The sequence below is a fragment of the Sturnus vulgaris genome, chromosome 1 (genome assembly GCF_052056855.1).
Source record: "Sturnus vulgaris isolate bStuVul1 chromosome 1, bStuVul1.hap1, whole genome shotgun sequence".
NCBI classification, from domain to species: Eukaryota; Metazoa; Chordata; class Aves; order Passeriformes; family Sturnidae; genus Sturnus; species Sturnus vulgaris.
Window position 1 is genome coordinate 123,782,409 of NC_142243.1, and position 13,439 is coordinate 123,795,847.

Genomic DNA, 13,439 nt, shown 5'->3' on the forward strand with positions numbered 1-13,439 from the left:
CGCAGATAATTTAGTCCACAATATCTATTCATACCAACAAAAGAAAGCAAAACGAGTATGCAGAACACTTACATACCTCACTCTCCTGGATTATTTCTCTTTTGCATGGATTCATCACCCATGTGAGAGTATGTGTTTTTTTTTCCCAAAGCCATCTGCTAGTTTAACTTTTGTGAAAGCGCAAGTGATTTCAATTCCATTAGATACACACATCAAGACTGATCAATTTTCTCTCTCTCTAAACAATTTTCAGTGAAGCTTATTTTAAAAACACTGAATATGATACTTAATACACTCTATTCACATGACTTTACAGCATTATTCCTTACTGGTTAATGGAAAATATGGGAATTTGCTAAAGAAAGGCTAAAGAGACGATCAGGTTAGCCAAAACCAAAATAACAATCAACACAAAATATTCAATGGTAATTAGTCTTCTTACCTTGTTCTTTTATCTGACGAATTTGCTTCACAGTTTCTTTCAAGATTGCACATTTGTCAGGTTTAAAGTTAAAGTTGTCAATATCATTAAAATTTGCAAAAATCAGCTCTGCAAGTTCTTCAATGTATTTATTCTCTTGCTCACGATTGCGTTTCTCAGTGCTTCTTTTAGGGCTGAAAGAGGAGTTTATAAAAATACTGTCTTTAATGTCAGTTTACTTGCCTTCTGGCCAGCTCAAAGACGATTTCAAAAGGTTAGACAGTAGTTTAACAAAAACAGAGAGAGAACTGCCCTCTCTCACTACCAAAATATAATTTACAAGTTTCTCAGAAAAAGGTTTCCTCTGGAACAAGGAAAGGAGCATTAGAAAAAATGTTACTTATTTTTGTTCCAGCAGTCATGTTTTTGTTTCAAAAGAGGATTGGGATTAGAAATTGAAAACACAAGATTATTGGAGGGGGAGGGGAGCAGGATTTGAATATTTACGAGTATCCCTCCCACATGGCATTGAGAATCCAAAGAGTATTATACAGTGATTGTGTATGAGAAAATAAAACAGCTTAAATAGTTACACTAAGCAATCCATACTCCCTGCTGCCTTGTGAATTTATGACAGTCTTAAGAAAAGATGATGAATGAGTGGTTATGCTTTGAAATGCATTTGTGTTGGTAACAGAACTGCTGTAAAGCTGGAAAATATTTTTCAAGACCTAGACTATAATGGACAACAGAGGTGTTAAAAAAAAATCTCAGATTGACAAAATGAGTGACTGAAGACTTTATGCAGTGAAAGCCAAAAACCATTTTTACATGTCTCCTAAATTGTCACCAAAATTCTGCATTATGGCACAACACTGGATTCAAAAATAAATAATAATAAAGAATAATTGTTCTCATCCCCATCCCAAACCCCCAACAACACAGAATTACTGCAATAAAGTAGTTTGGCACTGACTTCTCTTTGCAAGAATGTTGTTTGCCATCTAACTGAAAAACAGAAGCACATGTAACTTTTTTTAACTCATTCTCTCAAATATTTCCAGAAGGAAATGGTCTAACCTGGGTCCAACCTGATCGGGATCCTTGCGCTTTCTTGACTCTGCTCTGGATGGGTCAGAGGTATTTTCTCCCATCCCACTCATCTTGAACACATATCAGCAACTAAAAGGAAGAAAGTACAAGAAAGGGTTATGGCAGAAAAATCTTGAGTTTTCAGTTCATATTTCCAAGTTTCTCATTCCATGCTCAACTAAGATTTTACTTGGCAAATCTGTCATTTGAAATAGAGCTTGTTTGAAAGGCACCAATAAAAACACCGTGTTTATGACCCCACAAAATGCTACACAAAACTCCTTGAGAAGAAAATTTGTGGTGGGCAAGTAAAGCATTATCAGATCTTTGATTGTGACCAGTTATGTAAGAACAGATAAGTATATTTTGTGCCTGGGTTGCTGAATTTGCATGGCGAATTTGCAAGGTTGAATGATGGAAGACAAAGGAAAAGCCATAGTGCCATACAACAAGTAAAACACAACAGAATTAAAATATGTGAAATAAAACATGTGTCCCAGCTGCATGAAAAGGTAGCACATGCAGCTTTAGTTAATCAGAAGCTAATGCCTGGCAAAGTACATGTACAAAACTGTAGAAACAGAACATCTGTCAGTACTAGAAATCGCTGAGGAACTGATAAATATTTTGTACATATAATCTACCTCATAAGGAGAATAACTTGTCAAGCTAACGTAGTAAAATAACACAAGCTTATAATTTGTGCAATGAACAGCCCGTGGAAATCCTGCCCTGCTCCCAACTGTTGGTTTCCCTATGCCCTGTAGAAGCACATGAAACTCGCCTGCCTCAGATTACATATTTCTCAACAAGTACCAATATTCTGGAGGCAGAAATCACCAAAAGACATAGGGAGATGATGTAAAATGATTCATGCAAGATGGGGCAGTCCCAACTCAGCATCTGCCTAGCTGCTGCCAGTTTTGTGAGGACGATGGCAGAGAGGTGTTGCTAGACATTTCAGAGAGCTCCTGTATTGTTTGGGATTAGCAAAAATAAAAGCATGAGGGACATGAAAGAGGTGAGTGTATCCAGGAGGTGATTCATCCATACTAAAATAAGAGCTGGAGCCTGTAATTATGGTGACCACTCCACTGTGGCATAAAGTGGAAATCAGGTATCAAAACAAGGGAGTTCACCACCTCCTTCAAGCCTTTAATTTCTATCCCACCAGTTCCCTTCCCTCTGCTGGCCTAGTCAGTCATGACTGAACCTAATAAGGGAGCTGCTGGGGGTTAAAGACACAGTCCCCTTCCCTTTTCCTTTTTGACATTTTTAAAAATCTAGCTGCCAGCCTATGTGCTGCTAATCAGATGTTCACACCAGCAATCTCTGTTTTCCCAATGAGCCAACTGAGTGAAGATATTGCAGATATTGGCATAAAAAGCCCAAAGACTAAGGTCTGAGCAGTTAATGCTGAGAAAGGCCACTTATTGAAACCTGAGCAAGCAAATGATGAATTGGAGCCATCTCAGATTCAGAACTAACCACCATTTAACATTTCCCTAAATTAAAAGCAAAAATAAAAAATAATTTCTTTTTACTGAAGGTGTATTTTTAACAGAATATTCTGAGTTGGAAGGGACCCACACAGATCACCGAGTCCAACTCTTAAGTGAATGGCCCATACCGGGTTCAAACCCACAACCTCGGTGTTACTAACTCCATGCTCTGTCCAACTGAGCTGATCTCAGTATTTTTTTAACCAGTTTGAGCAGAGAGTGGAGTCATTTGCCTTCTTCTAGATACGGTTCAAGTTTGATGAGAAAGACTGTATCATGCCTGTATAGCTTCCAACTGGTCTTTGACATGAATGGTATCAGACTGTATTTGAAAGCTATCTGGATTATTTTTTTCTCTATTGAGTCTATACATGCATATGCATATCTACATACACATACATGCTGCTGTTATTTTGAGAAGATCTCACTATAAGCAGAGCAAGAAGGCTGTGGTTTTGTGGTGGAGCAGACACAACTCTCAAAGAGAAGATGTACCATCACAACCTCCACTTGACAATATTTAAACCAGAAGCTTTGTCAGTGGAGAGCTGGAACTGTTCTTGCAGCTCTCTTTCAATGACTAAATTTTTCAGTGACCAAGGCTAGAAAAAAGTCAGCATGATGAAAGTTGTACATTCCCAAGATCTGATTTCTGATCCAGACTCAGATGGTGACCTAAAGTTCAAAAGAACAATTAGGCTGGGGAATCCCTTCATTTCTTATGCTTCCCAAGTAATACCTGGGAAATGTAAATCAGCGATTTTTCTTGCGAAAAGTAAGCATAACAATTCACAAATACCTGTCAAACCTTCAACTGTCATCTTCTCACTCCCTTTCCCTCCCAAGTAGTAAGAAAGTAAGCATTTATGGTGGACACCACCCTCCAAAACCCCTTTCTCCTCAAGAAAGCATACAGAAACTGTTACTGACAGCTTTCCTACCTACTCTGTCACACCTACTTCAAAGGGAAGTTTTATTTTTGTGGGAACCAAAGTTTCACCAGTAGCTCCACCAATGCATAAATCAATTCTTCTTGCATTCACACTCATGCTATTCTGTAGGAATCCCACTAGGTCCACACTATTAGCCTTTGGAGAACATATTAAAATTTATCTCCCACCATAAACTCTAAACTTTATCCTTCTGTATTAAGGGGAACAAAAGCAGTATCATAATTGCAAAACTAGCACCTTCTTCTCTCCTTATTAAACATAGCAAATAGTTCTACACAAATAATATATGTATTTATTTTATTCTGTTTGCACTTACAGGCTATTACATCTTTTTCTCAGCAGCATTATCAGTTTATTCTCAGAATGAGTTATCAATTTCTTTCTCACTCATCATAATTTACTTCTGAAAATCAACCATCGACTACCATGTTTGCTTTCTGTTCTCCTTTATGTCTTAATCAAAAATCATGCTCTATACTGCAAAGATTTTTATAGGCCATTTTCTTGTCTTGTAGGTCACTGTGCTCCAGAGCAAAATGTAAAATCCAGAGATAGGTGTCTTGGAAAGTGAAGAGCTAGACAGATGATACTGAAGCAATCTAAAAAGTCTCAAAGGCTAAAAATGAAAGTCACTCATCTGTATCTAGCACACAGTACTAAAATCAAAAGGATGTGCCCCTAAACCCATGTCTCCCTACATATTTAGGGTCTGACTGGGATAGTGAAAATGTCATTCTTTTGGAATTCAGAAACTAAAATCTATTCCCTAGATAGGAGAAATAAGGAAGAATCAGCTTTTAGAAGGTGTGGATAGACTCTTCTGTAACACTATCTTACCAATTAGAACAGCCAGAGGCTGATGGAGATAGAGTTTCCTCTTCAGAGAGAGCTCCCAAGCCTGCATTTCCCACCATGCAGGGCAGCCTCCTGGGTGCTAGGTACCTGCCTGCCAAAGCTGGATGTTTATGAAGCAAAGAGGGCAAGGCTGATTAACTCTTGCAGTGCAGAGTTAGGGGTGTGGTCTACACCACTAAACTCAGGAGTAAGTAGTTCGAACACTGTCTGAAGACACAGGGATTGAGGTTTAACTCCCTCAGGCTGAGGAGGGTAGCATAGCTCCATGTCCCATTTCTCAGCAATGACTCTAATGAGTCAAAGAGGAAAGCACTCTTCCAGTTTCCTCATGTCTTTTAAAAAGAAAGCAGCCGTTTCACATGTTTTTCCATGAGCTAATTCACAATCAAGACCAATGCATAGCAAAAGATGAAGAACTTGAGGTTTAAGTACCTCTACAAATTTAACATGGCACAAGCAAGAAACTAAAACTTCATTTTTCTGAAGAAAGTACTTCTGGGCAGATATAATACCAAGGAGCAGGGCTCTGGGAAATTTCCAAGCAAGAATCAGAAAATGTCATGAATTTTTACTGAATTGATGGGTGAATTTTAGACACAGAAATAAACATCTGTGAGCTGAAGCAGCTAAATTGCATATTATGCTTTTTTGGTTTTTCCCTTAACTTCGTCAGTACATCTTAGTTTATATGTATCAAAATGTCTTGGTTATTAATTATTACCAACAGTAATAATAACAGTTTTATACTACACAAACATTCATGACATTATATCGTTCAATATTTTAACAAGAGAACTTAGGAACTTTTAAAGAACTTTTAGATATTCCTAGGTTCCTGAACCACTCATAGAACTTCTCAGCTCAGAAAACAAAAGTCCCACATTTGAAGTCAGAATTTTTCCAGGAAAAATGACAATTCAAAACTAAAAACACTATGAGTAGAATGACAAGTCAGAGACTCAAAGTTTTGCTCCAGTAAACGTCCCCTTAAGGGAACTACCTTAGATTAGAAAGCAGCTTTTATCCTGCTCCACTGATCTTTTTGTACGTCTCTACAGGAATTTTCAGAAAGAAGAAAGATAAAGAAATTAAAGCATTCGATCCATTCAATGCTTTAGAAGTAGCAGAAATGTAATATCAGCTCTATCATATAAAAATACAAAAGATAAAATGTTGGTAAGGGTTATTTAGCAAGGCATAGAAAAACTATTAACTAATTTGGGAATTAATAAAAACAAAAGCAGCAGTAATCACTGTTTGAGGACAGAGAGATAAAAACATGCTTGATAATGAAAATTAGCATCATGATATGTCAGATACTGAACTAAATAAGTTTTATTTTAAAAGAAATTGTCTTACAAAGTTAAATTTGAATGCATGTCCCACAGTATGAGTTGTCATGCAAGACCAGGCACTCCCTTTTTCATTGTGTAAGCTGTTTGAGAGCTGTACTGCACTCCAAAACACAAACACAATATCCCACTGTGGAATTGGTATTTTGCCTTCAAGTGATAGTACCAGATTCTTCTATTCTATATTATGTTTTTTTTCATGTGTCCTGCCCCAACGAAATACCAAAACTAGAACAATAACTAAGACCTGAACTTCTAATGCTGACTAAGATGCTACTCAAGCTTTAATTCCACTGGGCATAAATGAGCAATAGAGCAATGGAAATATAAATACGCTCACTGTAGCGTTTTCCTACAAGGAAGGAGGTAATTAGAGAATCAGATACATTATTACTAAAAATATCCAAAGAACTAATTTTACTCTCATACTGATGACCCCTGTACCAATGGGACATCTCAGGTAACTTAATACTTTTTTCCTATTTATATTTAAGACAAGAAATGCATTTTCCCTCTCTTTCCATTTCATTACCACTGGCCAAAGTACCCAAATTTCTTGTAAAAAAACACTGGCTAGTTATTCCAATTGTTAAATGTAAATCACAAACACTGAAAAATTAAATTTAAAAATTTTAGTATATTACATATTAGTGACTACATTCATTGACACCAAACCAGTTTCTACCACATGTGGGAGACTGAAACAACGGAGCCTGAAATATGCTTAAATTTTTTTTCTTCTCTTTTTCTTTTTTTTTTTGTTGTGTTGTATTTGTCGTTATCAGTAATAAAACAATAGTCTCTGCTCTTGTCGTGACGGCACATCCTCCTTTACATCCTCCACCAGCAACTGCTAAAGCTGGAGTACACAGAGAGACTTAACCTAATTATAAAGCAATAGTAAACATCCATCTTTCAAATGGGAAAGAAAAGCAGAGGCACTGTGAAGTGGGAGACAGGAAAATATCTAGCACAAATCACTTGTGAGAATTTTTACATCTCTTCAGCTCCTCAAATGTCACGAAGGAACATGGCATGCAGAGTAAGCCTTCCAACACTGATCCTCAGCACCATTGAATTCAGTTAATCATCCAGAGTCAATGCAGAAGAAGATAATGTGCATTTTATCTCTTATCAGAGCAGGCCATCTTCCAAACAGGGCCTGTTAAACTGTCAGATTTATTATAAGCCTAACAAATGCAGTTAAAGAATAAATGAGGATTACACCTTCAAAGCTGCTATTTCAACCTGAAAAGTAGCAAACAAAAGGTAAAGTATCATATAGTGGACAATCAGGTAGCAGTACTGTACTACCACCCCTCCAGCCCATCAACAGATGAATCTAGTGTACATACAACTGATACATATAGAAGAGATTTACTAAAGTCAGTGTTTTACTGACTAACAAACAGAAAAATACTGTTTACCGACCAAAAAAATATACCACAAGTCAGTGAAAAGTCTGGTGAAAAATTTATTTAATAGCTAATTTGAAAAAAACAGTTTATAATTCTGTGGTTGTTTATTCAAACATATAGCCATAATAGTTCATCCTTTTTTCCTGTGAAGTTGCCATGACTAGAAAGCTTTCTATCTCAGTTTCAAAATTAGAAATGTATCCTGTGTAACATTAATTCTGGTAGAATCAGAGGAAAGTTGGAAATCACATGCAAATTCTGATTCTTCACATTTTTTCCTGCTTATGAACACTTTTTTCACTGGCTTCATTTCAGAACTGGAAAATATTTAATATTGATACATACTGCAATCTGCAACCTTTTCAGCGAAGGCAATGTTTGCAAGCCACTTTCCCAAGCCTCCAAAGGAAATTGCTGTCAGAGGCAGGATAAGATACTAGATCAGAGAGGGCGGGCCACTGCAGCCTAAGGCCAAGCTTTCCATGGTCAGCCACGGAACTGCAGTTCAGGAGGAACTTTTAACTGCCAGCAAATTCCAGGGCAGCACCTGTCAGAGTCCCAGGCAGGGAATGCAGCCTGCCCGCCCCTGGAGAAGCTCAGCCTTTCTTGCACGCAAACTCCTTTGGTTTGTGAGCAAAATTTCGACAAATCCAGACAGACTGAATAGGGATTTGAAAACGAATAAAAAAAATAAGGGGTGAAAATCAAGGGAAATAAAAGGAACAAAGAAAAAAAACACTGCATTTTCTGGTAAAATAAGATTTAAGCAAGATATCTACTAATAAGAAGTGTAACAGAAAAGGAAGTTATGAGATCTGTTAAACCATCCTCCTGAATCCCTGGTATAAGTAAGCCACACGCTTTACAACCAACTTATTCCTGTCCTTCATCACTAAACACCTGGAACCCCAAAACAATGCCAATCTGCCAAAATAAACAAGATATTCAAAATATTCAATACCTTGGTTGGTGATGGTAACCTCATATTAAAAACATACACTAATTTATTTAAAAATATGCTTCTTTCTCAAAACAGCACTACCACTCTTACTATAGATGAAACTCTCTAGAACCTTTGCCACCCTACAACAGTCACACAGCATAAAGTAAAAAAGGACAACAGTTTCTACAAGGAAGGTGATAACAGCAAGCTGAAAATCTCTAGACACCTTTAAGGGATTTGCACTAAAATCTGACATGCACCTGTAGCCTCTTCTTCTATCTTTTCTAGTCTTTCTATTTTAAAGACAGTCTATTACAGGCAACATTAAAACAAGATTTATGGCAGTATTTACCAAATTCTACTTTATTCTTCAATTCCACAAACTATACCTAAGAAAAGAAACATAATTTACTTGCAAATGCCATCGAGGCCATGTATAAAAGAACTAAAAACTGGCTCCAACACCTACTACTCACATTTTTAAGCTGAAGGCTCTTTCCTCAATCTTTTCCCTCACTCCTGTGTAATGGCTTTAGAGTGGTGTGTTAGACAGTAAGAAGACGACATATTCCATTTGCAGCCTGAAAGCCAATAATGCTCATGAATTTTTTACCTGACAGACACTTCAAGATGCCACTGGGAAGATTGTCTAATAAACACATTAGGCTGCAAATGGGCGGCAGCAGCTCTTTAACACATGCTGTAACAATCAAATAAATGGCTAACATTAATGTTCAGTGTTACAGACTGGGATTTAATATGACTTTCTCTAAAATCCACCTACATCTTGACTGAGAAAGAGGTTTTTCTCAGCTACTCAAACCCACAGGTTTAAGAAACCTCCAGTTCTGCTTGAGACTTTGCCAAAACCCCTCCAGACTGACCCCAGCACTGTAGGCTGGCTCCTACCTTCTGTATTCCCATAGGCTAAGGCTCTTAACAGAGCCACTCACTCAGCTGCTTATGGATTAGGCTACGTCAGCACCTCTAATATGCCCAGGAATAGCAAAACCAGGCTCTAATAAAACAACAGGGGAAAAATATCAGAAGAAGGAAGTACCTTTTTATTTTTTAATTGATATACAACAGGTTTGCTTAATTTTGACTTTTAAAGAGGAAAAGATCTGTTTTCACCAAAACATCATGAAAGAGGAGACAGCTGTTACTACTGAAAAAAATCTACAAGACTCTGTCTTGTAATTTCAGGTCTGGGATTCTATTTCTGTAGTTATCAAGAATTGTTTGTGATTCTTAATATTCAAGGACAAAAAAAATGCAAGTTAGTATCACTAAAACTTCCCTTTAAACACCAAATTAAATAACAAAATACAATGTCAGAATATATACATATGTATCTATATGTATCAGTCACTCTTACATCCTTTCATTTGTATTAGGTAGGTAGCTAAGTTAAAAAACCAGAAGTTATTCTAAATCCATTTAGCCTTCTATGCTGCATTTAATAAGTATTAAACTATGGCTGCAAAAAATAATAAGCCTGCAAGCATTTTCACTGGAAAAAGTGTCCAAATTCCTATGTAGGTTGTTTATTTAGTCTAGATTTTTCTCTTTTAGTTCACAATTATTAACAGCTTATGACACTGATTTTGAAGCCTAGTATTTCATATCAACTGTGATTTAAAATAAAACTTTGTGAATAGCATAGCAAATAAATGAAGCAAATCTAACAACACAGAAAGGGATAATATTATGGGAAACTTTGTATTTAAACAGCTTTCATTTCCAGTTGATGATACTTCTGGAACAGTGAGTTAAGCATATTTTGACTCCTACTGAATCTTCTTTGGCAATCTCAGTTTCAAAACTGTTATTTGTCCACTAAATTTCCCACACCAATTTCCCTCTCCAGAAACTACCAAAGAGCAAGGAGAAAATCAGACGAGAGAGAGGAAAAATGGAGCAATTCTCACAGGCATAGGCACCATGGAAAAACTCAAATCCTGGAACATTTTCTAATCTCATAACTGACACAAATGTATACATTACTTACAATACCAGAAAGCTTATACAGTTTGGTGTGATTTTCAAGATGCCTATCCTAGCAATGAGAAAAATATGACCAATCACATAAACAAAGGCATTTACACATCTCTGTAAACTGGGCTTGACTGCATTAGGATTTCACTCCAGTTAACTGCCTGTCAAACACCAATCTGTTTACATCAGATAAAACATATTCCATTGATAAAAAGCTCAAGAAATATGGTTCTGTATAGGTAGAAAGCAAAAAGTAGAGGGCAAGCCAGACAGAAGCTCAGCGTGTTTCCACACAAGGTGCATACAGTAACACCTAGTGTTACAGGACCTACACCCAGAGATATTAAACCTACCATATTTGAATTTGAGTTCCTTCATTTATCAATCTGAGTTTTAATGACTTCACACAGCTAGAGTTGGTCCTCCTGGCCACTAGGACCAGCTTAACATGTCAGCATACTCAGTCGCAATGTGATATGGAACCCAGCTTCAGCAAAAGATGCTGAAGTTGTATGTCACCTTTCATACCTCTAACCTGGGCATCAAAATAATGTTCCTTAGCCCCAGAGTAGATACTGTTACTGAAGCACATAATCTTACTGAAACATTTGTTGCACTTCAGTAACTCCAACTCTATATGTCTTCACTGGCACATCACTGAAAATCGAACTCATGTTTTCAATTTTCCCATACCTACAGCACCAAGAGGGTTTCTTTTATTTTCTACTCAAACACCTAGGAAGCATGTTGAAACTACAGGTAATTATTTTGAATGCCAAGCACTGAATTAAAACTCTGAGTTGCAGAAAGTGTACCTAACATTATATATAATATTTCTACACTTTTTGATATTGTTATTATCATGGTGAAGGAATAACCCACTGCACACGTATGTACAAGACACATAGTTCACACTTCCTTCTATAATAGTGAGATGCTTTCATAAGCATGCACTTCATTTAACAGTGTATAATAATAAACTTTCTAATTAAGAGTCAAGTATTCAAGCTACTTTGTTCCTGAAGGTTGCAAGTTAACAATAGTCTGAAGTCAAAGGTACCTATATTCAATTTAAACAAATGGTAATACTGAGCTCCACTAATTAGTTTAACAGCTGCCTATGAGGTGCACTGGACTTCGCTTTGATGTCCTCTGTGCCCTCTGGAAGTTCAGAATGCTGCACCACTTCTTTAAATTGTATTCCCAAATTATCCTGCTCAGTACAGTGCCCAGTGCAGCTTACCCACCATCTCTGCCTCTGAAATGCATGTAGAGTGCCTGTCCTGGAAAACTCAGTGTCCTCCTCAATCTATGCTGGCTTGCCAGGACCCTGGTCCCAGAGGGTGCCTGCCTAGTGGCAAGGATGTGGTTCTGGATGTTACAGGAGAGACCAGATGGAGAATTTGGCCCCTATTCCCATCCTCTATTTGTATGAACAGGTAGATTCCCTCAGCAGGTGCTTCCTGCCGATACTGGTACACATGCCAGTGTCATCCATTTATATTGGAGCAGCAATGTAAGAGCTGGGAAGCAGAAAAAGCTTTTTTCTTATTAAAGTTGGAAGAGCAACCAATTTAATACAAGCTTTTTGAGAGAATACAGCTATATGCATGAAAGACTGTATTTGTATCATTTCCAACATGCAGAATTACAGTTTTGTACTTAAAATAAATACATGATAGATGGACATTAAACTCTTGGCAAAGCTATTGTGAGCACTAACTATGCACGTTGTTACTAAGCACAAAAATTAAAGCCACCAAATTATGTCAGAGCCACACATGAGTGTCTTGCCAACACTTACAAAGTATGATTAACCTGATGTTCTTAATACATCCATGAGTTCAAAAACTGGTCTGTGAACATGAATAATAGCTACTAGCAACTTCAAATTTTATTTGCTTTAGTAAAAAAATGCAACAAGCAATAACAGGAGATGAAAGTTTGTCATTTTAAAGCACTTAAAAGCACTAAACTCATAAAAATGTTGTTGCTTTACTCAGTCAACTGCCAAGAAATAAAATCTGGTAAACACCAGCTTTGTAGTCATGTGTATCTTTGTGTATACACACACACACACATATATATATATATGAATACAGGCTGTGACCAAATAAAATATTCAAAGAAATGGCTATATGAGTCAACAAAATGAAACATTTACTTTGTGACTAAATTCCATTAGTCATGGAAGCTAATAGCAGGTATCTTGGAAGAAGGTACAAGGCAGCTGTAGATGATCCCTCTCCCCATATCTGTTCTCTTTCTCTGACAATCAGTGGTACAAGCTTAGCTGCAGTATTGCTGTGCCTCCTCCTCCCTCTGAACCTATCTTCAGTGGTGCCTAATTCCATCTTAAATCCATATATACCTTTGGCCTCCACAATGCTTACAGGCAACACCCTATAAGCTTTACAGCAGCTCTCTCTAAGCTCCCCAAAGCAGAAATGACACTGTAAAAAAATTGAACAGTTCTATGGGGACACTATGACTCAACTGAAATAAATCAGAATTTTATCACTGACTTCACTGAAGCTTCGATTTTCCTCCTAGTCTACTAGAAGAAGATGTCAAACTGTTATTTCTCTCTTTTGTAGGTCATAAATCACTTCACGAGCCTGAAAAAGCTATGCTTGTATCCTGTGGCCCAAAGAAAACAAGGTTACTCTGCTATTAAAGATGAATGCTAATTATGAGCCATTTTACTCTCTTTGTAAAAATAAACTGGAATTAATTTTTATTAATAATAAACCAGTTTCTGGTAAACAAGAATCACAAGTGCTAAGAAATAATCAATGTCTACTCCAAGTATTTTTAATTTTGGATTGTAATGGAATATAATTACTAAAGAGAGGAACACCCACTACATTCATAGAAGGAGCTGACCAGAAGTCTGCAATACACT

The 13,439-nt window shown here is 37.0% G+C and overlaps 1 protein-coding gene across 4 annotated transcripts in view; it reads right to left on the reverse strand.

Annotated features, from left to right (window-relative positions):
* Window positions 1-13,439, reverse strand: part of NCOA2 (nuclear receptor coactivator 2) — a 187,320-nt gene that overhangs the window by 73,645 nt on the left and 100,236 nt on the right. For all 4 annotated transcript variants that reach the window (XM_014883510.2, XM_088176108.1, XM_088176102.1 and 1 more), the window contains 2 exons: window positions 1,502-1,603; window positions 443-615 (listed from right to left, as the gene is read on the reverse strand). In XM_014883510.2, the coding sequence (XP_014738996.1) occupies window positions 443-615; window positions 1,502-1,584 (256 nt within the window). In that variant the 5' untranslated portion in view covers window positions 1,585-1,603. The remainder of the gene's footprint in view (window positions 1-442; window positions 616-1,501; window positions 1,604-13,439) is intronic.